The 27,608-nt window shown below is 50.0% G+C and overlaps 1 protein-coding gene across 10 annotated transcripts; it reads right to left on the bottom strand.

Moving 5' to 3' along the window:
• Positions 1–395: 395 nt before the first annotated feature.
• Positions 396–27,608, bottom strand: ODAD1 (outer dynein arm docking complex subunit 1). 10 transcript variants are annotated; one of them, XM_070387403.1, is made up of 16 exons: positions 27,538–27,608; positions 26,586–26,642; positions 26,151–26,243; positions 24,843–24,942; positions 24,497–24,686; positions 13,677–13,799; positions 13,271–13,384; positions 9,881–9,948; positions 4,463–4,650; positions 4,111–4,245; positions 3,687–3,769; positions 3,125–3,591; positions 1,878–2,022; positions 1,679–1,782; positions 1,052–1,130; positions 396–923 (listed from the first exon to the last, which is right to left on the bottom strand). In XM_070387403.1, exons 3-16 carry the CDS (start codon positions 26,218–26,220, stop codon positions 396–398), a joined length of 2,394 nt encoding a protein of 797 aa, XP_070243504.1. In that variant the 5' UTR covers positions 26,221–26,243; positions 26,586–26,642; positions 27,538–27,608. The 10 variants fall into 10 exon arrangements, with proteins under 10 accessions (XP_070243504.1, XP_070243503.1, XP_070243505.1 ...); XM_070387402.1 differs by having other exon boundaries at positions 27,130–27,542; XM_070387404.1 differs by lacking the exon at positions 27,538–27,608 and having other exon boundaries at positions 26,151–26,265; positions 26,586–27,111.

The raw sequence follows: 27,608 nt of genomic DNA, 5'->3' as shown, positions 1-27,608 counted from the left end.
CCCCTATTCTTCCCCCACTAGTCAGTACTGAGGACTCTTGAGGGGAACAAGGAACTACAGGGGCTGGGACATGAGATGCAAGGAGGGCCTGGGAGATGGAGGTGAGGAGAGGGAGTTAGAAATGGGGAAGCTGAAACAGGAGGGGAAGGGGTCATCAGAGAGGTCAGAGCAGAGATGAGAACGCAGACATGGGGACAAGACTGGGACACACTGAATGGGAAACCCAGGAACAGGAAATCCGGCAACTGAAAGGGAAGGGTGCGCCAGAAACAGAGAGGGAGACCGGGAGGCTGATGAGGGAGGGCTGATAGAAGAGATACGGAAACACAGGGAAGGGAATCAGAGACGCCGAGAAGGCCCTGCGAGGAGCCGGGGCCCGGCTGGGGCTGGGTGCCCTAGTAGTTGCTCTGGGAGTCCTTGCTGGTGGTGGAGGCCTGGCCGGTGCTGGAGGCAGGGCCGGGGCTGGAGGCAGGGCCGGGGCTGGAGGCAGGGCCGGGGCTGGACCCGAGGCCTCCACTCGATTCTGACCCAGGGCCTTTGCTCGCCTCAAAGCTGTCGTGGTCTCTGCTGGACCCCACGTATCCAGTGGACCCCAGGTAGCTGCTAGAGTTGGGGGATCGGAAGGTCACGCGGCCCGGGATGGAGCCTCGACTGGACATCAGTCCCCCTGTGGTGGCACTGGAGTCCCCGAAGGTCACGTGGCCCACGTTGGAGCTGGTGGCACGGCCTCCGCTGGACACCAGGATGCCGCTGGTCCTGTGGCTCATGATGGACCCAGGAACTTGACTGGGCCGCTGGGTCACCAGGCGCGAGCTGGAGCTGACCTTCTGGGTGCTGGAGGTCATGCTCGGGGTGCTCTCCACCTTGATGCTCTCGACCAGCTCCTTCAGGTGCTGCTCCTTTGGCTGCTCCCGGGCCTCCAGCTGCCGGGGAAGTGAGTTAGGGCCCCTGGGGGAGGCCGCGCCCACTGGCGCCCTCGCCCCCGCCCGCCGGGATCCCGGCCCCGCCCCCGCCACGTCCCGCCCCGCCCCCTGCCGACGCCCATCCTCACCGCCTTCATTACAGAGCTCAGCAGCTCCTCCTTGCTCAGAGGATAGTCGTCTTTGGCCTCAAAACCTGGGGGGTCCTCCCTGAAGTGAGGGAAAAGGCAGGAAGGGACTCTAAGTCTCTACCTTCGAAAGTTCGATGGCTCCTCATTGCAAGGTCCCGAGACCCTCAGCCACGCGCCGGGGTCAGAGCGTCTTTTCCCTGTCTGGTCCATCCAGGGCCCCATCGTCCATACTGTCCCTGGAGACCCTACTCTTCCTGGCTCCCCCGAAGCACCCGCTTCATCTTCTACCACCCCCCACCCTTTAGTTCAAGGAAGTGATAATGTCAGTCACTCAGTCGCCATGGACTCTTTGCGACCCCCTGGACTGTAGCCTGCCAAGCTCCTTTCTCCATGGGATTTTCCAGGCAAGAATACTGCAGTGGGTTGCCATTCCCTTCTCCAGGGGATATTCCCAACCCAAGGATCGAACCTGAGTCTCCTGCATTGCAGGCAGATTCTTTACTATCTGAGCCACTGGGGAAGCCCCCCTAGTCCAGGGGATCCCCCCAAGAACGGCCCCTTCCCACATCTCGCCTCCATCCCCAGGGCACGTCCTCCCCAGCCGCTCCCTCTGGCCCTCTGGCTCACAGGTTGTCTGGCGGCTGAGGTGGGGCCACCTTCTTAGGAAAATCCTCGGAGCTCTGGCCCAGCACCATGAGGGCAGCGTTGAACATGCTGGTGGAGGTGTAGTTCTGGAGGGTGGAGAAGTCGGCTGTCTGTTCAGGTCCGTCTTCAAGGCCCCGGCCGGTGCACCGCCCCCCCCCCACCTCCATGCCCTCTGCACCACAACCTGCGTTTCCAGGAAGGCCTGCACGGTCAAGAGCTGCACCAGTCGCTTCTCGATGAGGCTCAGAAAAAGGCTGATGTCCCGGTCTCTCATGTGGGTCTTGATCCCGAGGAGGTCATTGATAAGGGTGGTGTCACACTGGGCCCTGGTGAAGAGGTGCTGGATGTCTGGGGTCAGAGGGGACAGGTGGTCATGGACCCAGTGCCCAAGGAGTGCCAGCTCTCTCCTCCTCAAGGCCCTGCTGCCCTGGCTGAGGAGACGCCAAACAAGGCTTAAAGATGGCAAGGGACTTGTCCAAGTTCAGACTGCCAGGGGAGGAGGGTTGGCGGGCATCTCGGGGTGCCTGGCCCCCAGGCTCCACATGACAGAGGACAAAAAGCAAGGGAGGGGCTTCCCTGGTGGCGCAGTGGTAAAGAATCTGCCTGCCGATGCAGGGGACAGGGGCTCAATCCATGATCCAGCAAGATCCCACATGCCATGGAACAAAGACCCAGGGCCACAACTATTGAGCCTGTGCTCTACAGCCAGGGAGCTGCAAGTACTGAGGCCACGTGCCCTACGCTTGTGCTCTGCAACAAGAGAAGCCACCGCAATGAGACGCCTGAGCACCACAACCCCAGGAGCAAAACCTCAGCCTGGCATCCATTTAGGATTTGAGGCTCTTCAGCTCCCACCCACACCCCCTTCATTCCCCTCTCTGCGCAGAGAACCTACCTTCCTTGAACGCATCTCCAAGCCTGGACCCCACCTGCTGGGAGCATTCCCCCCCTCCAGGTTTTTGCTTACTCATCCTTTGAAATCAGCCTCAAGCATCATTGCTCCCAGGAGACCTCCCCTGTGACCCGACAGAGCCAGTGTCATGGGTTCTGCTGCTGGCACTTGAAATTCTTGCTGGTTTTTCAAGAAGGGGCCCCACTTTTCACTGAGCACTGGGCCCCCCCCCAAATTCTGCATTCCATGCTGACTTAAAGGCATCCTCTCATTCCTGCAGTCCCCAGGGTATCCTCTATCCCAGCCCCTGGGTTATGAGTATCCGAAGCCAGTCTCTTATCCCGCCCCCCAACCTGCCCAGTCCTCATCACCTAGCACAGGGCTTTGCGCTGTGGCAAACAGGGTCTACCAAGACTTGAGCTCCTACTGTGCAGCAGACTTCCTGCTTGCTCCCCGTCACCACTGCCACCTCTCCCTGTCTCTCTCCATCTGTCATCCCACCAATCTCATGCCAACCCCACGAAGTAGGCACTTACAGGGGGGCTCCAACAGAGGATACCACACACCAAAGTTCACAGATAGGGGAGCTGGGATTCAGACCCAGCTGAATCCCAGCAGCCTGACTCTTGTCCCTCTGCACTGGAAGGAGGAATAGATGCTGCTGCAGGATGGACGGATGGATGGATGCAGAATGGATGGATGGATATGGGACAGACAAGGGACAAGGGAATGCACAAAGTGGTCCTCGGAATGTCTGTCCGTGGCCAACTCTGGCAGGGCTCCCCGCCTGCTCATCACAGCCTCCCAGAAGAAGAAGCCGGGCCTGGGGCTCACTGGTCTTGAGCTTCTCCAGCTGCTCGCGAAAATTGTGGTAGCGGGCCTCCAGGTCGTCGGCCTCCGAGTGCACATCGTCCACGCGCTGCTGCAGCTCTGCCCGCTGCTGCTCCTGCTGCGCTCGCCGGTCCTCCTCGCTGCGGCGCCCGCTCACCAAGGCCTCCTGCATCTGCGGGGGTAGGGGCGCGACGCTGGGCCCAGCTCCGGAGGGGACACAAGGCGGCCAGAGGAGTCAGGGATGGGGAGGGGGCGGGTCTCGCCCACCTCCTTGATCTCCTCCTGCAAGTGCTCCAGCTCCGAGTTCTGCTCATTGATGAAGTTGAACTCCGCGAAGTTCCGCTCCTCCACTGGGGGCCAGTGGGGAAAGGCAGGGTCCGGAGAGACAAGAGACGCGCACGCAGAGACAAACACAGGAGGAAGGGGTCAGAAGGCCCGAGATGGGGGAAGGAGGGAGATTGGGAAAGACGGGGAGGAGGAGCGTGGCAGAGGCAGAGCGGATGGTAAGAGCCCAGTAGAGCGGAGCCTGATCGCTGGGTCCTCCAGCGAGGGTGGAAGACCCATCCCCCCCCCCTCCCCCCCGCCCAGGCCCAAAGCGGTGGCCCTCGGTGACCGAGACAGAGCACAGCCTGCACTGGATTCCGGGGGCCTGGGGCCGCGAGCCTGCCCCTCTCCACCCCCAGGTACTCACACTCCAGATACTTTTCCACCAGCAAGTCCGGGTCGCTCTCCCCGGTCATCTGGGACAGTTTATTCAGGGCGTCCTCGTAGCGCAGCACCAGCTTCTCCTGGGAGGTCTTCCGGAGGCCTTCGGCCACCTCCCGGGCTGGGGGGCGAGGGGACAATGAGGTCGCCGTCGGGGCGGCCACCAGTGGCTGGTGTGGCCTGAGCCGGGAGGCCGGTGGGGAGAGGGCGGCCCCCCGCAGTCGCGCAGACCCCGCCCCTCCGCGCCCCGCCCCTGGAGGCCCCACCCCACGCTGAGACCAGGGGCCGACGGCCCCGCCCATCCCGCTGCCCAACATGCTGGCGGCCCCGGGCCTCACCTCGCTGCTCGCGCTTCTCCACGATGGCGGAATCCGGCTGCCGGTCGCCGTTCTTGAGCTTGAGGAAGTGGTGCAGCTGCTCCAAGTGTGCGATCTGCCGCTGCAAGATCTGCACCTCCGTCTCGTTCTGGGCCACCTCCTTCTCAGCTCTCTCCCGCAGCATGCCTAACTTGGCCTTCGCCTCTTCCCTGGGAGGGATGGGGGGTGGTTAGACCAGGGTCAGGGAGACAGGAGGTTGGATTTGGGGTCAACCTGGGTTTGGAGGGTGAATGGGGCAGGGTTAGCTATCAGGCTGGGGTCTCAGGGATGGGGGAGGTCAGCCTGGAGTCACGGAGATGGACAGAGCCAGCCTGGGGTCACAGGATGCATGGGATCAGCCTGGGGTCCCAGGGATGGGGCAGAATCAGGTTGTCACAAAAGGCAGAGAACTGTCTAGGTTCCTAGTGGTGGGTCAGGATGGGGTTACGGGGCAGTAGGGGGTGGAGGAGGAGGAGGTGGGTAGGCCATGTAAGTGACTGATGGTCTTGCCCACTGAGGGGGCACCGCTGCAGTGCCTGCCCGGGGCATCGGGGAAGCCTGGCCATTATTATGTGGCTGTGGAACAGGAGGCAAGAGGCAATGATGGCACAGTTAGAGATGATACTCAGACTCCAAAAGGTGGACCCAGGTGATAAGGTAACTGTGCTGGAGTTTGGGGTGGGGGTGGGTACTGTGGTTGGAAAGATAAGACGCTTGGAGCCTGCAGGGCCTCACGTGGACAGGCACGTGCCATCACCAGCCCTTGAGTGCTCACCCTGTTAGGATGCTGGGGACACTTGCTGACTGAAACTCCCCCGGCCTGCTCAGCTGGAGGTGAAGCTTTTAACAGTAGTGCGGCCAACTGTGAACTCAGAGTGCCCCAAGCCTACGTTACAGGTCATAGGATCAAAGGTCAGAGGGTCATTAGGTGGGGAGACCAGCAGCTCAGTCTTCTCAGGTCCCACAAACCAGTCTAGTTCCCCTTTCCACGCTTTTGCCAACCTCAGTTGCCTCGACTCAGGGCACAAGCTTCTGGCTCTACTCAAATTCTGCTGAGTCCTCCTTGGTGGGAGCCCTCTCCTGGCACCCACCAGGCCCAGCCCACAGAGACCCCTCTAGGAGCCCCTCAGGGATCAGGACTCACCGTTCTTTCTGTGTCTTGGGCCCCAGGCCCACTGAAGGGCCAGGAAGAGGGAACCCAACTTCCCAAGAGCCAGGCCCTGCAGGATATGTACTAAAGCAGCCCACAGGGGTCCATGAGGAAGATCCCATTATTATTGCCATGTCACAATAGAGGAAACGGAGGTTCAGAGAGGGTAAGTGGCCTGCCCAGGTCACCCAGCTAGGAAGCGCTGGTCCGACAAGAAGTGTTGATCCTGACACCTGTCCCTTGCCTTCTAGCTGAAACCACCCTTCCTTGCACCCAGCTGGGCTGCCCACTGCAGACAACTGGACAAGTGCTGGCAGGGGCCAGATGCTTCTGATGCAAAGACAGGCCAACAGAGCATCACCGGTGGGGCTTGGCAGAAAGCATGAGGCAGGCCAGTCAGATTCTCTCCTCGGAATTCACACTGGGAGATGCTAAGAAGGGGACAGCAGGAAGCCAAAGCTAAAAGGATGTATAGAGAGAAGCCACAAGAAGTCATGTTATGAAGGCCAAGTTAGGAAGAAGCCAGAGCTATGTGTGAACAGAAGCCATGAGTTGAGGCTCTGAAGAGGTCATGGCAGACCACAGGTAACAAACGACAGCATCAGCCATAAAAGGACTTCCCTGGTGGCTCAGCGGTCAAGATTCCATGTGTCCACTGCAGAGGACGCAGGTTTGATCCATGGTCAGTGAACTGAGATCCCACATGCCATGCAATGTGACCAAAAAGTAAAAATAAATGAGTGTTTTAAAGAAGTATAATTTAAACAACAAACAGACAAAAAGAATCAGCCCTAAAAATGCAGGAAGTTCTGAGAGATGCTACGACGTGGGTGAACCTTTGAAAGCATTACACTGAGTGAAAGGAGCCAGACACAGAAGGACACGTCATATCACTCCATTTACATGGAACATAAAGATACACTTAGGGACAGGTAGATGTACAGGTAAATCGTCCAGATGACAAGGAGACTGGTTGCCAGGGGGCTGGAGAAGAGGGGACTAGAGAATGACTGCCTACTGGGCACAGATCTCCTTTTGGGGTATTGGAAACAGAAATGATGGTGCACAGCATTACGAATGTACTAAATGCCTCCGAAAGGTGCACTTTAAAATGGTGAATTGTATGTGCATCTTAACTCAAAGCAAGGAAGGAAGAAGGAAAGAAAGAAAGCAAAAAGAGAAGGAACAAAAAAAGAAAGATTATAGAAAACTTAAGGTAGATTTGGGCTAGAGCCAATGTCTCATGGAGTCACGAACCATGATCAGCAGAAGTCATGGGGTAGAAACAAGATACTGAATAGAAGCTAAGAAACCCCTTGGAGTAAGAGAACAGCGCTGAAGCTTAGAAAGTAGAGATGGGATAGGAGAGAGAGAGGGTGGAGCCCCCAGGAGCCCAGAGGCAGAGAGTGACGCCCATCAGCTGAGCAGCCGGGACTTCAGGGTTCCATACAACATGACCCTTTACCTGAAGGTGTCTTGAGAGAATCTCTGTCTCTTTCAACCAATATTGATAAATATCATAGCAAACACCCTCTTCCAACAACACAAGAGAAGACTCTACACATGGACATCACCAGATGGTAAACACCGAAATCAGACTGATTATATGCTTCGCAGCCAAAGATGGAGAAGCTCTATACAATCAGCAAAAACAAGACCAGGAGCTGACTGTGGCTCAGATCATGAACTCCTTATTGCCAAATTCAGACTTAAATTGAAGAAAGTGGGGAAAACCACTAGACCATTCAGAGATGACCTAACTCAAATCCCTTATGATTATACAGTGGAAGTGAGAAATAGATTAAAGGGACTAGATCTGATAGACAAGAGTGCCTGATGAACTATGGACTGAGGTTCGTGACATTGTACAGGAGACAGGGATCAAGACCATCCCCATGGAAAAGAAATCCAAAAAGCAAAATGGCTGTCTGAGGAGGCCTTACAAATAGCTGTGAAAAGAAGAGAATTGAAAAGCAAAGGAGAAAAGGAAAGATATAAGCATCTGAATGCAGAGTTCCAAAGAATAGCAAGGAGAGATAAGAAAGCCTTCCTCAGCGATCAATGCAAAGAAATAGAGGAAAACAACAGAATAGGAAAGACTAGAGATCTCTTCAAGAAAATTAGAGATACCAAGGGAACATTTCATGCAAAGATGGGCTCGATAAAGGACAGAAATGGTATAGACCTAATAGAAGATATTAAGAAGAGGTGGCAAGAATACACAGAAGAACTACAAAAAAGATCTTCACGACCCAGATAATCACGATGGTATGATCACTCACCTAGAGCCAGACATCCTGGAATGTGAAGTCAAGTGGGCCTTAGAAACCATCACTACGAACAAAGCTAGTGGAGGTGATGGAATTCCAGTTGAGCTATTTCAAATCCTGAAAGATGATGCTGTGAAAGTGCTGCACTCAATATGTCAGCAAATTTGGAAAACTCAGCAGTGGCCACAGGACTGGAAAAGGTCAGTTTTCATTCCAATCCCAAAGAAAGGCAATGCCAAAGAATGCTCAAACGACCACACAATTGCACTCATCTCACATGCTAGTAAAGTAATGCTCAAAATTCTCCAAGCCAGGCCTCAGCAATATGTGAACCATGAACTTCCAGATGTTCAAGCTGGTTTTAGAAAAGGCAGAGGAACCAGAGATCAAATTGCCAACATCTGCTGGATCATGGAAAAAGCAAGAAAGTTCCAGAAAAACATCTATTTCTGCTTTATTGACTATGCCAAAGCCTTTGACTGTGTGGATCACAATAAACTGTGGAAAATTCTGAAAGAGATGGGAATACCAGACCACCTGACCTGCCTCTTGAGAAACCTGTATGCAAGTCAGGAAGCAACAGTTAGAACTGGACATGGAACAACAGACTGGTTCCAAATAGGAAAAGGAGGACGTCAAGGCTGTATATTGTCACCCTGCTTATTTAACTTATATGCAGAGTACATCATGAGAAACGCTGGGCTGGAAGAGGCACAAGCTGGAATCAAGATTGCTGGGAGAAATATCAATAACCTCAGATATGCAGATGACACCACCCTTATGGCAGAAAGTGAAGAGGAACTCAAAAGCCTCTTGATGAAAGTGAAAGAGGAGAGTGAAAAAATTGGTTTAAAGCTCAACATTCAGAAAACGAAGATCATGGCATCCGGCCTCATCACTTCATGGCAAATAGATGGGGAAACAGTGGAAATAGTGTCAGACTTTATTTTGGGGGGCTCCAAAATCACTGCAGATGGTGACTGCAGCCATGAAATTAAAAGACGCTTACTCCTTGGAAGGAAAGTTATGACCAACCTAGACAGCACATTAAAAAGCAGAGACATTACTTTGCCAACAAAGGTCCGTCTAGTCAAGGCTATGGTTTTTCCAGTGGTCATGTATGGATGTGAGAGTTGGACTGTGAAGAAAGCTGAGTGCAGAATTGATGCTTTTGAAATGCAGTGTTGGAGAAGACTCTTGAGAGTCCCTTGGACTGCAAGGAGATCCATCCAGTCCATCCTAAAGGAGATCAGTCCTGGGTGTTCATTGGAAGGACTGACGTTGAAGCTGAAACTCCAATCCTTTGGCCACCTGCTGCGAAGAGTTGACTCATTTGAAAAGACCCTGATGCTGGGAAAGATTGGGGGTAGGAGGAGAAGGGGACAACAGAGGGTGAGATGGTTGGATGGCACCACTGACTCGATGGACATGAGTTTGGGTAAACTCTGGGAGTTGGTGATGGACAGGGAGGCCTGGCGTGCTGCAGTCCATGGTGTTGCAAAGAGTTGGACAGGACTGAGTGACTGAACTGAACTGAACCAACGCTTCCTACGTTCCTGGCCCCTGCATCCTGAGCTTACTTAAATCTGTTTATATATTATTTATTTATTTGTTTATTGGTAGCACCACGGGGCTTTTGGGATCTCAGTTCCCCAACCAGGAATTGAATCCAGGGCCTTGGCAATGAAAGCCTGGAATCCTAATCACTGGGCCACTGAGAACTCCCCTTAAGTTTCTCTACATCCCTATGTGCTATGTGCCATGAAAAGACAGGGGCCAAAAGGTTAATTCATACACCCAAGAAGAAGGACCTTGCCCAAGGAGCTGGAAGATTGGTGGAGGAGGGGCAAGAAAGGGGCATCTTATGAAAAAGTGGGGGGCGGGGTTCTGACAATCCGTTTCATGAGGTGGGAATCTTCCCAGCACTTTGTTAAGAAAATGCGTGGACTGAGTCGTCTAGGACGCCTACCGGGGCCCTACCTGACGGTGTAGGCGGAAGTGGAGGAGACCATGAGGTTCCTGACAGAGTCCTTCAGGAGCTGGATCTCCTGCCAAGAGAACAAGACCGAGGCCACTTCTGACACCCTCGCCACTGGAGGGCTTTCCTTTGAGCCTGTATCTCCCCAATAAGAAGTGGGTTTCCTGTGCCTTAGAAATGTGGTCCTTCCTAGTTAGCGGCAATCCATGAAAGGATTTTCAAGAAGGTTCCAAGGGAGAGGAAAGCCAGACTGATGACCAGGAATGCAGTGAAATACCCAATTCAGGATACTCCTAAGAGTGCTGACCTAACTTTGAGGTAGAGTCAAAAAATTGTGTGAATTTCAAAATTGTGACCACACTAATCTGTTTCCTAGTTCTGTGGAAGTGTCTGTGCAGAGTTATGGGTAAAAAGGGTTCTTTCAGGAGAAAGAAAGGAAGAAATTACATGTATATATTTTTACACGTATAGTGTATATGTATGTACTAATGTGTATAAACACATATATATCTATGTTGCATGCATCCTCAGTCGTGTCCAACTCTTTGCAACCCCATGGACTGTAGCCCACCAGGTTCCTCTGGCCATGGGATTTCCCAGGAGTGGAATACTGGAGTGGGTTGCCACTTCCTATTCCAGGGGATCTTCCTGAAGCAGGGATTGAACCCACGTCTCTTGCACCTCCTGCACTGGCAGGCAGATTCTTTACCATTAGCGCCACCTGGGAAGCCCCTATATATGTATGTGCACACGTGCACACACACACACACACACACACCCTTTTGCAACAAGAAACCCAGGCTAGAGAACCAGAAACTACGGGGGCTGAGTGGGAATGGATAGAAGAAATGATGAGGAAATGATGAGGAAATGACTAAACCTTTGGAGTAGTTTTTTAAATTTATTTATTCATTTCGCTATGCCAGGTCTTAGTTGCGGGACTTGGGATCTTCAGTCTTTGTTGCTGCATGTGGGATCTAGTTCCCTGACCAGGGATGGAACACCCGCATTGCAAATGCGGAGTCTTAGCCACTGGACCAGGGAAGTCCCTGGGATAGTTTTGATTTGGGAACCCGTCAATGGTTTACGTGTTCACAAAGAAAATTCAATCAACAAGAATAGGGGACAGAACTAAAACCAAATATGAAGAGAAGCAAATGAACCTAACTATATTTCAAAGAACAGAACCACAAAGAAGACCAAGAAAAAATAGGAACTAATCCTAGTAACTTCTGAATAAGGTGTAGATGGATGGATGGATGGATAGAGGATAAAACAATAAGCAAATGAATTGTGATCTCTCAGGTTCAAGGGTTGTTAGTACAGTTGTAACAATTCCAAACCTCTCTTGGGCATTTCGTAGGGTTGAACGTGAGTACGTATAACAGTGCTATCGGCAGCTAGAGTTCCCACTGTGGGGGAAACAGAGATAAAATGGGGAGTGTTCAGGAATCAGGCAGTGGTGCTGGGGTCAGAATGAGAGACACCAACGCAAACTCGTGATTTTAAAATGTGTGTGTGTTTCCTAGCTCTCTCCAGAGAAAGGGCCTCAGGTCAGTGACACCCCAATGGCAGTGAGGACTCCTAGAGCCTATATTTTGGTTTCTCAGCACCTACTTCCCACTGGGAAGAACCAGGACTCTGGAGAAACACCAACTCGAGAGTTAAGGCAGAACAAGTACAAGAAAGTCTGGACTATCTTCTTGTGCCAGAAAATAAGGAAGTCCTGTGGTGGGGGGGGACGATGGGCTTGTCAAAAAAGCCAGCTCAAAGGCACTCCCACCAGAGAAGTCTGGGACAGTTTGAGCATCACAATAAGTAATGCACACTATGGATTATAAGTCATAGATAAAGTAAGAATACACGAATGCTTACTGACAATCCACAAATATACTTAAGAAGTTCTTCCTTAAGTAAAATGCCATTTTCTAAATGAAGAAGAAATGATAGAGAGTTTAAAAAAAAATCACTCTTTGGTAGCCATTACAGTAATAATTGGACTTCTCAGGTGGCTCAGTGGTAAACATTTCACCTGCCAATGCAGGAGACCCTGGTTTGATCCCTGGGTCAGGAAGATTCCCCTGGAGAAGGAAATGGCAACCCAGTATTCTTGCCTGGAGAATCCCATGGACTGATGGGCCTGGCAGGCAACAATCCACGGGATTACAAAGAGTTGGACACAATGCATGCATGCACAGTAATAATTATCCAGGCAAAAATCATCATTATGAGAGGCTAGAGTGGAAATGTGTTGGGAAACAGGATATTTACGGTTTCAAAGAATCTCCCTGGACCCATTCATTATAAAGAGGGAAACTCTCTATTGGAGAAACCGGCTGACCAAGCGATCAAGGTCAACATCACTAGTTACGGGACAAACTGACATTACGTGCTCCTGGTGTAATGCCCACAAATGACACAATACCACCTCAGTGATATTTCACCTAAAATGCACGACTTGAATCTAATCATGGAGAAAGATCAGATAAGCCCACAGTGAGGGATGTCCCACAGCACAGCTGGGCTGGGTACTTCCAAAATGTCAAAGTCATGGAGACAAAGAAGTGCCAAGACACTGTTCTAGATGAAGGGAGCCAGGACAACCAAACGCACTGTGGGATCTTGGCCAAGAGCCTGCAGCAGGATAATTAAATTAACTATCACGGGATGCTGTTGGCATAATCATGAACTTTAAATATGGACTATTGAGAACTGTAACGATGTTCAAGCTCCTGACTTGGGCAAGGGCACTTTGCTTATGTAAGAAAATGGTCTCGTGCTTAGGAAATAAGCACTGACGTTCTTAATGACGTTCTGTAATGTCTACATCGAGCTCTCAAATCGTGACAATGTTATTTTCAGTAAAAAAACAATTACCCGGAGACAGAAAGACAGACAGAGCAAAATGACAAATTACCAATCTTGGTGAAGGATTGATAGTTCTTTGTACTATTTCTGCACCTTTTTCTGCAGATTTGCAATTATTTCAAAGTAAAACTTAGAGAGAGGGGAAGAGAAAAAAAAGGAAGGGAGGGAGGCAGAGGGAGGAAGGGAGCGTTCTTCAAAGAACTTCTAAGCTTATTGAGAAACGTGTGGAATGTAAATGGTCTGGCTGAAGCCTTTGTTGCCCGCCCACCCGGCCACCACCCCTCCCCCCCAACCCCGTGACGACACTCAAAAGTGACATCTCTGCTTCCATCTGAGGCAGTTGTCTTTGTTGGAACATTTTCAGGTCTCCATTCCCTCCAGACTCAAGTAAATCCATGGTTCTGGGTGGTTCTGCACTTGAGGCGGGAGGGTTGGAGAAGATAGGGTGACTCTTGCATCCCCACCCTCCTCGCGGGCTGAGCCGCGGGCTGAGCCACGGGCTCCTGGGCTTCAGGGCCACTGACCTTCTGGAGCTTGCAGTCCACATTCAGATAGCGGTTCCTCTCGATCCGCAGGAGATCTAGCTCCTCCCTCAAGGTCGCGTTCTGAGCCAGCTGGATGTCAAAGCTACAGATGACCTGGGGTGGGAGAGGGTGCTGAGAGCCTGTCTGACACCTGGCCTGCCTCCATTCTCCACTTTCAGCAGAGGAGAGGGCACTTGCCAGACTGGGGGCCCGTTCCCAATTTGGGGACCCTGAGAGCGTCGCCAAGGACCCAAGGATCAGCCTCCTTCCCAGGGAGGACCCTCCATCCCTCCGGGATCGTGTCTCCTGACCTGGTCCACCATTTCCAAAACTTGACTCCCATGCTCAGGTCTTCCCGTAAACCCCAGAACTCGGGCCTGGGGACAGCCAAGGGGCGGACCCTCACCTTGTCCAACTGGTTTTCGAGACTCTTGATCCTTCGCTGGCTCTTGACCTTGTCATGCTGGACGCATCCTGGAGACCTGGCATTCTTGCTGTGGGCAGAGTTCCGGCTCTCCCATTCCTGGATCTGGGGAAAGAGGGTGGTACCTGTTGGCTGAGGAGATGTGGGAGAGATGGAGGGAGGGAGGGAGGAGGTGAGTGGGAGGGTGAGTGACTTAGGGCGGTTGACAGGAGCAGTCCTTGTGTGCCTGGCCATCAGCTGGACCTGCTTCTGAGATCAGTACCCAACCTTCCACGTGGGTCTGGCTTCCAACCGTAAGAAGCCGCCCTGCTGGCCACATGACCCAGGTCTAGACAATTCTTTTTTTTTTTTTTTAATAATCTTTAAGTTGTATTTATTTATTTTTGGCTGTGCTGAGTCTTCATTGCCATGCAGGCTTTTGTCTAGTTGCGGGGAGCAGGCTTCTCCTTGCAGTGGCCTCTCTGCTTGCAGAGCACGGGCTCTAGGGTTCGCAGGCTTCGGTAGCTGCACCTCATAGGCTCCAGAGCGCGGGCTTGGTAGTCGTGGCGCACAGGTTTAGTTGCTCTGCAGCACGTGGGATCTTCCCAGATCAGGGATCAAACCCGTGTCTCCTGCATTGGCAGGCGGATTCTTTACCACTGAGCCACCAGGGAAGCCCCAAGCTAATCCATTTAGGGATGGATGTGTGCCCCAAACTGAGCCAGCCTGAATCTTTTCTGGTATTTTGGGAGAAACATGTGATCTGGGTGGATGAGACACCACTCACAGTGAACAAAGTGGAGACAAGAGTCTGAGAGTGAGATAGACTGGGACCTGGGGCCCTTTGCTGCAAATGCTTGCCCCTGGACAGACATCTCCTCAAGTATAACCTTTAAAATTGTATAATTTTTTTTTTAAGAGAAAAAAAAAATAGATGAAGGCAAAGATCAGCGTGATGCTTCTACATACAAAGGAATGCCAAAGGTTTCCGGTAGACCAGCAGAACACAGGCAAGAGACACAGAAGAGATTCTCAAGGCTTCCAAAGGAACCAGTCCTGCTCACATCCTGATCATGGACTCCTGGCCTCCAGAGCTGTGTGACAATGAATTTCTGTCGTGTAAGCCACCCTAAGAAATGCATGCATGCACCAAGGCACCCCCAGAGCATTGCAGCAAACTCAAAGGGGCAACCATAGGGATATTTTAAAATTTGAGGGAGACACATGGACATTAGTCAGACACCACATGAACTGGGAGCTCAAGGTCGTTGCCAGGTTCAACAGGATGTGGTGCTACATTCCTTTGGATGACACATCTTTTTGAAAAAACAAGAATCAAAACTCCAAAATGGTGCCATTGAGAGAAATTGGGCAAAGCATACAAGGACTTCTCTGCTTGTGAATCTATCATTATCTCAGTAAAATTTCAGTTTAGAAAAAGAACGCAAGTGCTGCACAGAAATCAGTATGGAATGAGTGGTGAGTCCAAGCTAACCAAGATCTGAAAAGTTGCACAGTGCCCCAAAGGCAGAAACATCCCACAGGTAATCGTGGTTTTTAAGAACTAAACACGATTTTCTTCAACTTATGTATATATATATATTTTTTTTTCCAAGTGGTTTCTGGTTGTTAGGATGCAAACCCTTACTGGGTTGTTCAGCCAAGCCGCTGTAATAGAGTTGTTAGCAGTGTGATACTGGGGCTCCTCAGACAGTGCTTGAGAGCTCACAGTTACATTTTCAGGAAGTACATGAGTTCAATTGCTGGTAGCTTGAAATTGACTATACTAGTTTCCCAGTTCTGCAGAAAAATTACATTCTTCAGTGTTCACAGGAGATTAGTTCCAGGACTCCTCTCAGATACCAAAATCCAAGGATGCTCAAGTCTCTTATATGAAGTGATGTAGTAGGGACCTTCCTGGTGGTCCAGTGGTTACAACTCTGCACTTCCAATGCAGAGGTCCAGAGTTCGCTCCCTGAGTGGGGAAGATCCCCTGGAGAAGGAAATGGCAACTCACTCCAGTATTCTTGCCTGGGAAATCCCATGGACAAAGGAGCCAGGTGAGCTACAGTCCATGGGGTTGCTAAGAGTCAGAAACGACTGAGTGGCTGAGCACACACACATATATTATGTCATTATAAAAATATACCACAATTTATTTATTCATTCAAATATTAATGGACATTTGGGTTAATCTGGAGCTAGATGATATGAATAATGCATCTATCAACATTTTTTCACGAATCCTGGTTCCAGGGTATATACACAGAAGTGCCATTATTGGGTGGGAGGATGGGTTACTGACAAATCTAAACCAGTTTCTTTGCATTGATCGCTGAGGAAGGCTTTCTTATCTCTTCTTGCTATTCTTTGGAACTCTGCATTCAGATGGGTATATCTTTCCTTTGCTCCTTTGCTTTTCACTTCTCTTCTATTCACAGCTATTTGTGAGTCCTCCCCAGACAGCCATTTTCCTTTTTTGCATTTCTTTTCCATGGGGATGGTCTTGATCCCTATCTCCTGTACAATGTCACGAACCTCAGTCCATAGTTCATCAGGCACTCTATCTATCAGATCTAGGCCCTTAAATCTATTTCTCACTTCCACTATATAATCATAAGGGATTTGATTTAGGTCATACCTGAATGGTCTAGTGGTTTTCCCTACTTTCTTCAATTTAAGTCTGAATTTGGTAATAAGGAGTTCATGATCTGAGCCACAGTCAGCTCCTGGTCTTGTTTTTGTTGACTGTATAGAGCTTCTCCATCTTTGGCTGCAAAGAATATAATCAATCTGATTTCGGTGTTGACCATCTGGTGATGTCCATGTGTAGAGTCTTCTCTTGTGTTGTTGGAAGAGGGTGTTTGTTATGACCAGTGCATTTTCTTGGCAAAACTCTATTAGTCTTTGCCCTGCTTCATTCTGTATTCCAAGGACAAATTTGCCTGTTACTACAGGTATTTCTTGACTTCCTACTTTTGCATTCAAGTTCCCAATAATGAAAAGGATATATTTTTTGGGTGTTAGTTCTAAAAAGTCTTGTAGGTCTTCATAGAACCGTTCAACTTCAGCTTCTTCAGTGTTACTGGTTGGGGCATAGACTTGGATTACTGTGATATTGAATGGTTTGCCTTGGAAACGAACAGAGATCATTCTGTCGTTTTTGAGATTGCATCCAAGTACTGCATTTCAGACTCTTTTGTTGACCATGATGGCTACTCCATTTCTTCTGAGGGATTCCTGCTCGCAGTAGTAGATATAATGGTCATCTGAGTTAAATTCACCCATTCCAGTTCATTTGAGTTTGCTGATTCCTAGAATGTCAACATTCACTCTTGCCATCTCTTGTTTGACCACTTCCAATTTGCCTTGATTCATGGACCTGACATTCCAGGTTCCTATGCAATATTGCTCTTTATAGCATCGGACCTTGCTTCTATCACCAGTCACATCCACAGCTGGGTATTCTTTTTGCTTTGGCTCCATCCCTTCATTCTTTCTGGAGTTATTTCTCCACTGATCTCCAGTAGCATATTGGGCACCTACTGACCTGGGGAGTTCCTTTTTCAGTATCCTATCATTTTGCCTTTTCATACTGTTCATGGGGTTCTCAAGGCAAGAATACTGAAGTAGTTTGCCATTCCCTTCTCCAGTGGACCACATTCTGTCAGATCTCTCCACCATGATCCACCTGTCTTGGGTTGCCCCACAGGCATGGCTTAATTTCATTGAGTTAGACAAGGTTGTGGTCCTAGTGTGATTAGATTGACTAGACTAGACTAGAGATCTCTTTAAGAAAATTAGAGATACCAAGGGAGCACTTCATGCAAAGATGGGTTCGATAAAGGACAGAAATGGTATGGACCTAACAGAAGCAGAAGATATTAAGAAGAGGTGGCAAGAATACACAGAAGAACTGTACAAAAAAGATCTTCATGACCCAGATAATCATAATGGTATGATCACTCACCTAGAGCCAGACATCCTGGAATGTGAAGTCAAGTGGGCCTTAGAAACCATCACTACGAACAAAGCTAGTGGAGGTGATGGAATTCCAGTTGAGCTATTTCAAATCCTGAAAGATGATGCTGTGAAAGTGCTGCACTCAATATGCCAGCAAATTTGGAAAACTCAGCAGTGGCCACAGGACTGGAAAAGGTCAGTTTTCATTCCAATCCCAAAGAAAGGCAATGCCAAAGAATGCTCAAACAACCGCACAATTGCACTCATCTCACACGCTAGTAAAGTAATGCTCAAAATTCTCCAAGCCAGGCCTCAGCAATACGTGAACCGTGAACTTCCTGATGTTAAAGCTGGTTTTAGAAAAGGCAGAGGAGCCAGAGATCAAATTGCCAACATCCGCTGGATCATGGAAAAAGCAAGAGAGTTCCAGAAAAACATCTATTTCTGCTTTATTGACTATGCCAAAGCCTTTGACTGTGTGGATCACAACAAACTGTGGGAAATTCTGAAAGAGATGGGAATACCAGAACACCTGACCTGCCTCTTGAGAAACCTGTATGCAGGTCAGGAAGCAACAGTTAGAACTGGACATGGAACAACAGACTGGTTCCAAATAGGAAAAGGAGTACGTCAAGGCTGTATATTGTCACCCTGCTTATTTAACTTATATGCAGAGTACATCATGAGAAATGCTGGGCTGAAAGAAGCACAAGCTGGAATCAAGATTGCTGGGAGAAATATCAATAACCTCAGATATGCAGATGACACCACCCTTATGGCAGAAAGTGAAGAGGAACTAAAAAGCCTCTTGATGAAGGTGAAAGTGGAGAGTGAAAAAGTTGGCTTAAAGCTCAACATTCAGAAAACAAAGATCATGGCATCCGGTCCCATCACTTCATGGCAAATAGATGGGGAAACAGTGGAAACAGTGTCAGACTTTATTTTGGGGGACCCCAAAATCACTGCAGATTTGAAATTAAATTTAATTTGAAATTTAATTTCATGACTGCAGCCATGAAATTAAAAGACGCTTACTCCTTGGAAGGAAAGTTATGACCAACCTAGACAGCATATTCAAAAGCAGAGACATTACTTTGCCAACAAAGGTCCATCTAGTCAAGGCTATGGTTTTTCCGGTGGTCATGTATGGATGTGAGAGTTGGACTGTGAAGAAGGCTGAGCGCCAAAGAATTGATGCTTTTGAACTGTGGTGTTGGAGAAGACTCTTGAGAGTCCCTTGGACTGCAAGGAGATCCAGCCAGTCCATTCTGAAGGAGATCAGCCTTGGTATTTCTTTGGAAGTTGCTAAGTCGCTTCAGTCGTGTCCGACTCTGTGCGATCCCATAGACGGCAGCCCACCAGGCTCCCCCGTCCCTGGGATTCTCCAGGCAAGAACACTGGAGTGGGTTGCCACTTCCTTCTCCAATGCATGAAAGTGAAAAGTGAAAGTGAAGCCACTCAGTCGTGTCCGACTCTTTGCAACCCCATGGACTGCAGCCTACCAGGCTCCTCCACCCATGGGATTTTCCAGGCAAGAGTGTTGGAATGTGGTGCCATTGCCTTCTCTGGAAGGAATGATGCTAAAGCTGAAACTCCAGTACTTTGGCCACCTCATGCGAAGAGCTGACTCATTGGAAAAGACTGATGCTGGGAGGGATTGGGGGCAGGAGGAGAAGGGGAGGACAGAGGATGAGATGGCTGGATGGCATCACTGACTCGATGGACGTGAGTCTCAGTGAACTCCAGGAGTTGGTGATGGACAGGGAGGCCTGGCAGGCTGTGATTCATGGGGTCGCAAAGAGTCGGACATGACTGAGTGACTGAACTTAACTGAACTGAAACCAGTTTCTACTGGGGGATGACTTTGGTTTACTTCCTTCTAACACCATTTCCATGGAAACATGCTGGGTTTAAGGTAAATACAGAATGCCAGCTGTGGTTCCCAGGCAACAATGTTTACTATAAAGGTGGCCCCTGATTGTGAACTATGTCGGACTGGAAGGACTGTGAGTGGACTTGTAGACACCGGAGGCTTATGTGATCATGAATGAATAGAAAACTGGTTTCCTTGTGGGGTATTTCTTATAACGTAGTATGTTCCTGGTGGGGTCATACAAGCTGCTCTGATAATTGGTTACAAGTGGTGGCTCGTGTTGAATATAAAAAACATCCCCATGCCAGGGTGGGCAACACCCACCCATATGGTATCGTCCAACTGAAGATGCTGAGCAGTAGCCCCTGAATGCTCAAGGAAGATGCACTGGATGCTGTCGTGCAAAGATGCTGCTGCGTCCTGCCCTCTGTCCTTCTGCAGTTAAGTGAACCTGGTGCCAGGTGACAGCCTGTTGGATCCTATGAGTGTCATGGTCAGGTGGAGCCCAAGCCTGCTTCCGGTAACCATCCGTGTGGAGTGGATGCAACCCCAGCTCACAGGGTATGTTTCTCTTCAAATTTAATAGATAATGGGGGAAAAAACTTTTCAGAATATACATGACAATTTAGACTCCCTCCAGTTGGTGGGCTCTTATGAACCAGCAATTCTTTAAGAGTTCCCACTGTTCCTTCTCTCCCTGGCACTTGGCGTATTTGGACACTCGCTTTTGAAAATCTGGTGAGTGTGTAATGATACCTTTTTATGACTTTTCTCTCTCTTTTTTGGGGCTGTGCTGGGTCTTTGTTCCTGTCTGCAGGCTTTCTCAAGTTGCAGAGAATTGGGGCTACTCTCTATTTGCCGTGTGAAGGCTTCTCATTGAGTGCTTCGCTGGTTGCAGAGCGCAGGCCTTAGGTCAGTGGGCTTCAGTAGCTGCGGCACAAAGGCTTAGTTGCCCCAGGGCAGGGGGGATCTTCCTGGACCAGGAATCAAACCCATGTCTCCTGTATTGGCAGGTGGATTCTTTACCACTGAGCCACCAAGAAAGCCCTATGGCCTTTTCTTTTTATTTTTAAAATTTTTCCTTTTTGGCCTCTCTGCATGACATGCAGGATCTTAGTTCCCTGACCAGGCATTGAACCTGTGTCCCCTGCAGTGGAAGCATGGCGTCTTAGCCACTGGATTGCCAGGGAATTCCCACACTGTTCTTTTAAGTAAATCTTAGTCATCTTGTTCACTTCACTTCTCTATAAATCTTAGAATCTGTCAATTTCATCCATTAAAAATAAAAAACTTTTAGTGTTTTGATTGGAATTACATTACTTTTATTAATCAGTTTGGAGATCTGACATTTTACAACACTAACTCTTCCAATCCATGAACATGGTATACTTCCACATTTATTAAATTCTTCTTTGGGGTTTCCCTGGTGGTCCAGTGGTTAAGACTGCTCTCCCACTGCAGGGGGTGTAGGTTCGCTCCCCGGTTGGGAATCCTGCATGCCGTGCAGAGCGGCCAAAAAAAAAAAAGATGACTCAAATATTAAATTCTTCTTTTGTTGTTGTTCAGTCACTAAGCTGTGTCCAACTCACTTTGACCCCATAGACTGCACCAGGCTCCCCTGTCCTTCCCTATCTCCTGGAGCTTGCTCAAATTCATGTCCATTGAGTTGGTGATGCCATCTAACCATCTCATCCTCTGCTGCCCCCTTCTCCTTTTGCCTTCAATCTTTCCCAGCATCAGGGAAATCTTCCCCAGCATTCTTTAATATTCCTCAATACACTTTTACAATTTATTCTATAGGGGTCTTGCATACTTTTGTTAGATTTCTTCCCAGGTACTTCCTTTGGCTATTATAAATGTGTCTTTTTTTTTCTTTAATTTCCTAATAGTTACTGCTAATACAGAGAAATATCATTAACCTTTGTTTCCAGCCACAATGCTAAAATACCTTGTTAAATATAAGTTAGTTTTAGATTCTTTTGGACCTTCAATGTACACAAATAGATCACCAACAAATACTGACCATTTCATTTCTTCTGATTTTTAAATTGTTTTATTTTTCTTTTCCTTCCCATACTGGGCTGGACAGGAATTCCAGTACAATGTCAAACAGAAGTGATGCTAGCTAACACCCTTATATTGTTACTGATCTCAAGGAGAATTTTTTTATGTTTTGCTATCAAATATAATGTTTGCTGTAGATGTTTTATAGTTGCCCTTCATCAAATTTGGGGAATTCCCTTTTATTCTTGGATTGCTAAGAGTTTAACATGAACGGATGCTGAATTTTATCATACACATATATATATACACTAGATTGTTGCTATGAACTGGTACAATCCAAGGATTGTCTGTCATCAGTTTCTGATGTGATAGGTTCAGAAAATGGGAGTAAGCATTTAGAAGCTATTCTTGGGTGCTGCTGAATTCATGCAACAAGTCACATAAGCCACCCCCAACACCCCACACTCTCCTGCCCAGATATCCACATCCAAATTTCTAGAACTTGTGACTATGTCACTTGAAGAGGCAAAAAGGACTTTACAGATGTGATAAAGCCAAGGATGTTGAGATGACTCAAGGTTAATCTCCTGAATTGTCTGGATGAGCTCAACATGATAACAAAGGTCGTTACAAGTGAAAGAGGGAAGCAGGAGAGTCAGAATCAGAGGAGAAGAGATGACAAAGGCATCAGAGTGATGCAGCTTGAGAAAGATAGACTGGTCATTGCTGGCTAAGAAGATACAGAAAGGAGTCATAAGGACGTCCCTGGCAGTCCAGGGGTTAGGAATCTGCCCGCCAATGCAGGGGAACACAGGTTCAACCTCTGGTTGGAGAACTAAGATCCCACATGCCACTGGGCAGCTAATCCTATGCCCACAATTACTGAAGCCCACATACCCTAGCCATGCTCCACAGCAAGAGAAGCCATGGCAAGGGAAAGCCCATACACTGTAACTAGAGAGTAGCCCCTGATTGCTGCAACCAGAGAAGGCCCGAGAGCAGCAATGAAGACTCAGCACTATCAAAATAAATCATTTTGAGAATAAAAAATTTTAAAAGAAAGGAGCGATAAACCAAGGAATGCAGCCAGCTTCTAAAAGCAGGAAATGGAGTCTCCCCTGAAGGGTCTTAAAGGAACACAGCCTGCTAACACCTTGATTTTAGCCCAGTGAAACTCATTTTGGATTTCTGTCCTCCAGCACTGCAGGATAATTAATTGGTATTACTTTAAGTCAGTTCAGTTCAGTCGCTCAGTCATGTCTGACTCTTTGCAACCCCATGAACCGCAGCATGCCAAGCCTCCCTGCCCATCACCAACTCCCAGAGTCCACCCAAACCCATGTCCATTGAGTTGGTGATGCCATCCAACCATCTCATCCTCTGTCGTCCCCTTCTCCTCCTGCCCTCAATCTTTCCCAGCATCAGGGTCTTTTCAAATGAGCCAGCTCTTCGCATCAGGTGGTTAAAGGATTGGAGTTTCAGCTTCAACATCAATCCTTCCAATGAACACCCAGGACTCATCTGCTTTAGGATGGACTGGTTGGATTTCTTTGCAGTCCAAGGGACTCTCAAGAGTCTTCTCCAACACCACAGTTCAAAAGCATCAATTCGGCGCTCAGCTTTCTTCGCAGTCCAACTCTCACATCCATACATGACCACTGGAAAAACCAGAGCCTTGACTAGACGGACCTTTGTTGGCAAAGTAATGTCTCTGCTTTTGAATATGCTGTCTAGGTTGGTCATAACTTTCCTTCCAAGGAGTAAGCGTCTTTTCATTTCATGGCTGCAATCACCATCTGCAGTGATTTTGGAGCCCAAAAAAATAAAGCCAGCCACTATTTCCCCATCTATTTCCCATGAAGTGATGGGAACAGATGCCATGATCTTAGTTTTCTGAATGTTGAGTTTTAAGCCAGCTTTTTCACTCTCCTCTTTCACTTTCACCAAGAGGTTCTTTAGTTCTCAAGTCACTTTAAGTCAAGTGAGTGGTAATTTGTTACAGCAGCAATAGCAAACTAATACAGCCCATCAAGATAACTGACTTTCAATCTCCTATTTGTGATCCAGTAGTGTGCAAGAAATCTTTTGGTCTCAGCAAGCAACTTTTTTTTTTAAGATTTTTTTGATGTGGACCATTTTAAAAATCTTTATTGAATTTGTTATAATATTGTTTCTGTTTTATGTTTTGTTTTTGGGGCCCAAGGCATGTGGGATCTCAGCTCCCCAACCAGGGACTGAACCAGGACTCCCCAGCATTGGAAGGCAAAGTCTTAACTATTGGACCTCTAGGGAAGTCCTTTGGCAAGCAACTTTCTAAAATGAAGAGTAGAATTGAAATTAGAATGGAAAAAAAAGAAAGAAAATATAACGGATCCCATGTGGAGAAGAGTATTATTTGGGGAAACTTTGTTTCTGATATGTTTGCTTGTGTGTGTGTGTTTACATCCATATGCATCTCTTTGTAAATGAACAGTGTCACAGTGAGTCCTGGTCCTAAAAACTGAAAAGAACACTAGCCTAGAAAAGTCACACATTTCCAGGGTCAAACAACAGGATCTTGAAGCCAACAGGATGAAAAGTCGGTCTAGACTCTGCTGCATTACCCACATTCTCTTTTTGCAGATGAAGAAACTAGGGCCCGGAGAGAAGAAGACTTGCCCACGGTCACACAGCTCTGATGCGCCTGGACCAGAATTTTGTTATAATGCAGGATGCACTGACTCTAGAAGGTGACTCTTTCCCTCTTAACCGCCTTTTTGAAGGCATGGGGCTGTGCTAAGCAGTAAAGACTCATAATTCCTATGGGAGCCTGAACACAAACTCCCTTGAGAGGACGCTTTCAATAACTTTCAATAACCCCATTGAAATGACCCCATTTCGATGCTTTCAATAACCCCACTTTTCAGATGAGGAAGGTGAGGCTCAAAGAGGTTATGACACTTGCCCCCGAGTAGGACCCACCGAGTCTGGCCCCAGGACCCACCTCTCTGTCCAGGGCTTGGTTCTGCGCCTGCAGCTCCTTGACCTCGGCCTGCACCCGGACCTGGCACTTGAGCAGGTGACCCATGCTCTCCAGCCTCTCACTGTCCCGCAGCCGCCTGACCTGGCTCTGGGCAATGCTGATCTGCACCCGCAGTTTGTGTCGCACCCCCTCCAGGCGCTGGATCTCCTCACTGCCCAGGCAGGGAGAGGGAGGGGAAGCCAGAAGGGGCAGAGCTCAGCATCACTGAAGTCCAGACACACTGAGCCTGCCCTCCCCTCTCAGACCCAGGAATGCAACCCCCACCTCTTTAACAGCCCCCTCCCCAGCTCCAGGGACCCAGGCTCACAGCTGCTTGTTGATGCGCTGATGAACTTCTTTGCTGTAGGCTCGCCTTTCATCTTCCATCACTTTGCATTGTCGCTGCAGTCGGCTCAGCTCCCAGTCCACTGAGGCGTGGGACCAGGCAAGGGATTCATGGGAATCCAGCCCCTCCCTCTCCAAACCCCAGGAATTCTGGCTCCCTTAGAGGCTCACCAACTGCAGCTGAACTGCAGACCCAGTCCCCCTCACCACTCTAGGGCTGCGTCTCAGTTCCTGTCTCTCTCAAGCTTCCTCATCCCTGCATACTGCCTGTACCCTAAGCTGACCTCCGCATTTCCCCCGCCCCAAACCCACTTCTATCCAGGGTTTGGGCACGCCTCTGTTTCCCCACTAGAGGGCACTCCAGGGAAGCCTCACAGTCCTCAGGGAGCAGAAGCACAGGACCTAGAACTTGGGAAAGCTGGGGACATGTGCCAAGTCCCCGGGGGCGGGGGGGGGACACTTTTCTTGTTACATCCCTCCTGTTCAACCCCACCACCACCCTTCCTCAGCCCCACCCTCCCGCCTCCTCACTCTCAGCCCATCCCCTTGGCTCAGGCCTCACCCTCCCTTGCCTGGACCATCACCCCAGCCTCCTCCCCAACCTCCTGGCTCCCTTCACAGCTCCAGAGGGTCTTTCCATGCCTAGAGTGGTCACAGACCTCCCTGTGCTCCAGCACCTCCAAAGCTGCAGTTCCACAGCCTGGGGTTCCAGGCCCCACAAACCCGACCCTACCCACCTCTCTGGTCCCATCCACTAGCTCCCCATCCCCCACGGCATAGTTCTCAACCAGGATCAATTCTGTCCCCTTACGGCCATTTGGCAGTGTCTGAAGACATGTTTGATTGCCACAGGGGAGGGGAGGGTCGGGAGGGTACTACTGGCATGCAGTGGGTAGAAGCCAGGGGAGCACTGCGCATCCTCCAGCACACAGAACCCTCCCCCTAATATCCAAGAATGATCTGACACCTGACCCCAAGGGTCAACGATGTGGAGGTAAAGAAACCTTGCTCTAGTCACATCCTGTTCTCTCTGCAGAAACACTCTTCCCTTCCTTCTCCTGTTGGTAATTCCTGGGAGACGTTCCGGGCCTCACTCAAACTTCTCCTGCAGGAAGTCTTCCTGGCCATCCCACTCCCTCAGGCCCGGCTCCACCTTCATTCCGGAGCAAGTGTGTAGCCACTAGAGGGCGCTCCTGAAAACCCTCCCGGTCCCCAGGGCCCCGCTGCACAGGACCTGAAACATGGGAAAACCGAGGGAAAGAATGAATAAAATAAAGAAAGCAGGAATTACCCATTCCCTCCAGGAAGGCCTCACTTCCATCCTCGGAGCGAGTGCTCCCAGCCGAGAGTCCAAAAGGCATCTTGGCCAAAGAGGGTGAGGCTTCTGTAGGGGCGACACAGGACCCCTTCAGACGGCGAGGAGAGGGCGAGGAGGGTGGGCAATGAACAGCGAGGTACTAGGCACTGGAAGAGGGTGACCCCAGAACTGGCCTCTCTTTGAGTCTCAATTCCTCCAGTGAGTCAGAGCGGGGCACCTGTCAGATCTCTTCCCACGCCCCTCCCAACCTCCCACCTCTCACATTCTGTCTTGCGTCACGGCTCTGACTCTGGGACGGGGTCCTCTAGACCCTCGGTATCTCCGAGGTGGGGCTGTTTGGGGAGGAGGCAGCACAGAGGCAGGGGAAACCCCCGCCCCGGTCGGCTGAGAGCGAGGCCCGGTCCCTACCTGCTGGAGTGCCTGACCTGTCCTGGGTACTCCAATCTCACTGTTGTGGTCTGGTTACTGGGGAGATAAGAGGCCAATGAAGGTCTGAGGACAGCAGCCGGGGAGGGACCAAGGCCACAGAAGAAAGCCGTGGGAGGGGAGGCTGGGGAGGAGGGGCCGAGGAGGCCACGACGAAGCCTTCAGAAAGGTCAGGTGCTAAGAACAGATGAGTTAGGGGAGCACTACAAGGGGCGGGGCTGAGGGAATCCTGCGAGGGGCGGGGCTGGGAGGGCCTGTGAGGGCTGAACTGTAAGCCTTGTGAAGGGCGGGACTGTAGGCCGGGCGAGGGGCGGAGCTGTGGAGGACTAGAATGGGCGGGGCTGAAAGGGCCTTTGAGGAGAGGAGAATGTGTGAGCCTGAGGCGCGGCGCTTCGGGGCTAGCGAGGGAAGGGCAGAGCTGCAAAGACTGGAGAGGGCTAGGGCTGCGGGACCTGACGAAGGCAGAGACACAGATAACCGTCCTGAGCAGGACTTCGGAGCTTTGAAAGGGGAGGGGCAAGAATACCTGTAAAGGGCGGGGCTGCGGGCCCTGTGAGGGGTGGGGCTTCGGGGGGTGGCGAGGGGTGTGGCTGGAAGAACACGTGAGAGACCTGGCGGGAGGGCGCTGAAGGACGCAGGTTCCCAAGACTTGTAGGGGGTGCTGAGGCTAACCGCCGAGATGATCTGTGTGGGGAGCACGAGGTTGTGAGGGGTAGGCTGTGTGTCTCCAGGAGGGAGAGGCAGTAGCTGGAAGAGCCTGTGGAGGCAGGGCTGGGAGGGGAACGTCTGGAAGGCTTTGGAACTGTGCCGAAGTCCTTCGGGATGGGGCGCGAGAGATGCGTGTATTAAGCTGATTAAAACCACGTTATTTTGAGGCTTCATTAGCAGGCAGGCGGTGCCGATGCCGGGAGTTGTGAGGGAGAGGAGCGCTTACCACCGCCTCAAGTCCTCGAAGCCGCTCACTACGCATGCGCGGCCAACGGCCTCGGGAGAGACTGCCAAAAC

The sequence above is a fragment of the Bos mutus genome, chromosome 18 (assembly GCF_027580195.1).
Source record: "Bos mutus isolate GX-2022 chromosome 18, NWIPB_WYAK_1.1, whole genome shotgun sequence".
Taxonomy (NCBI): Eukaryota; Metazoa; Chordata; class Mammalia; order Artiodactyla; family Bovidae; genus Bos; species Bos mutus.
The sequence above is the reverse complement of the archived record's forward strand: the minus strand, read 5'-3'. Positions and strand labels throughout refer to the sequence as shown.

Excerpts from the sequence above, each read along its gene's own strand:
- ODAD1 (XM_070387403.1), bottom strand. The coding sequence starts at position 26,220 with ATGCCTTTTGGACTCTCGGCTGGGAGCACTCGCTCCGAGGATGGAAGT. Across the intron at positions 24,943-26,150 it reads GGCCTTCCTGGAGGGAATGG|TGGACTGGGAGCTGAGCCGA; the intron begins GTAATTCCTGCT and ends CCCACGCCTCAG. Across the intron at positions 24,687-24,842 it reads CAGCGCATCAACAAGCAGCT|TGAGGAGATCCAGCGCCTGG; the intron begins GTGAGCCTGGGT and ends CTGCCTGGGCAG.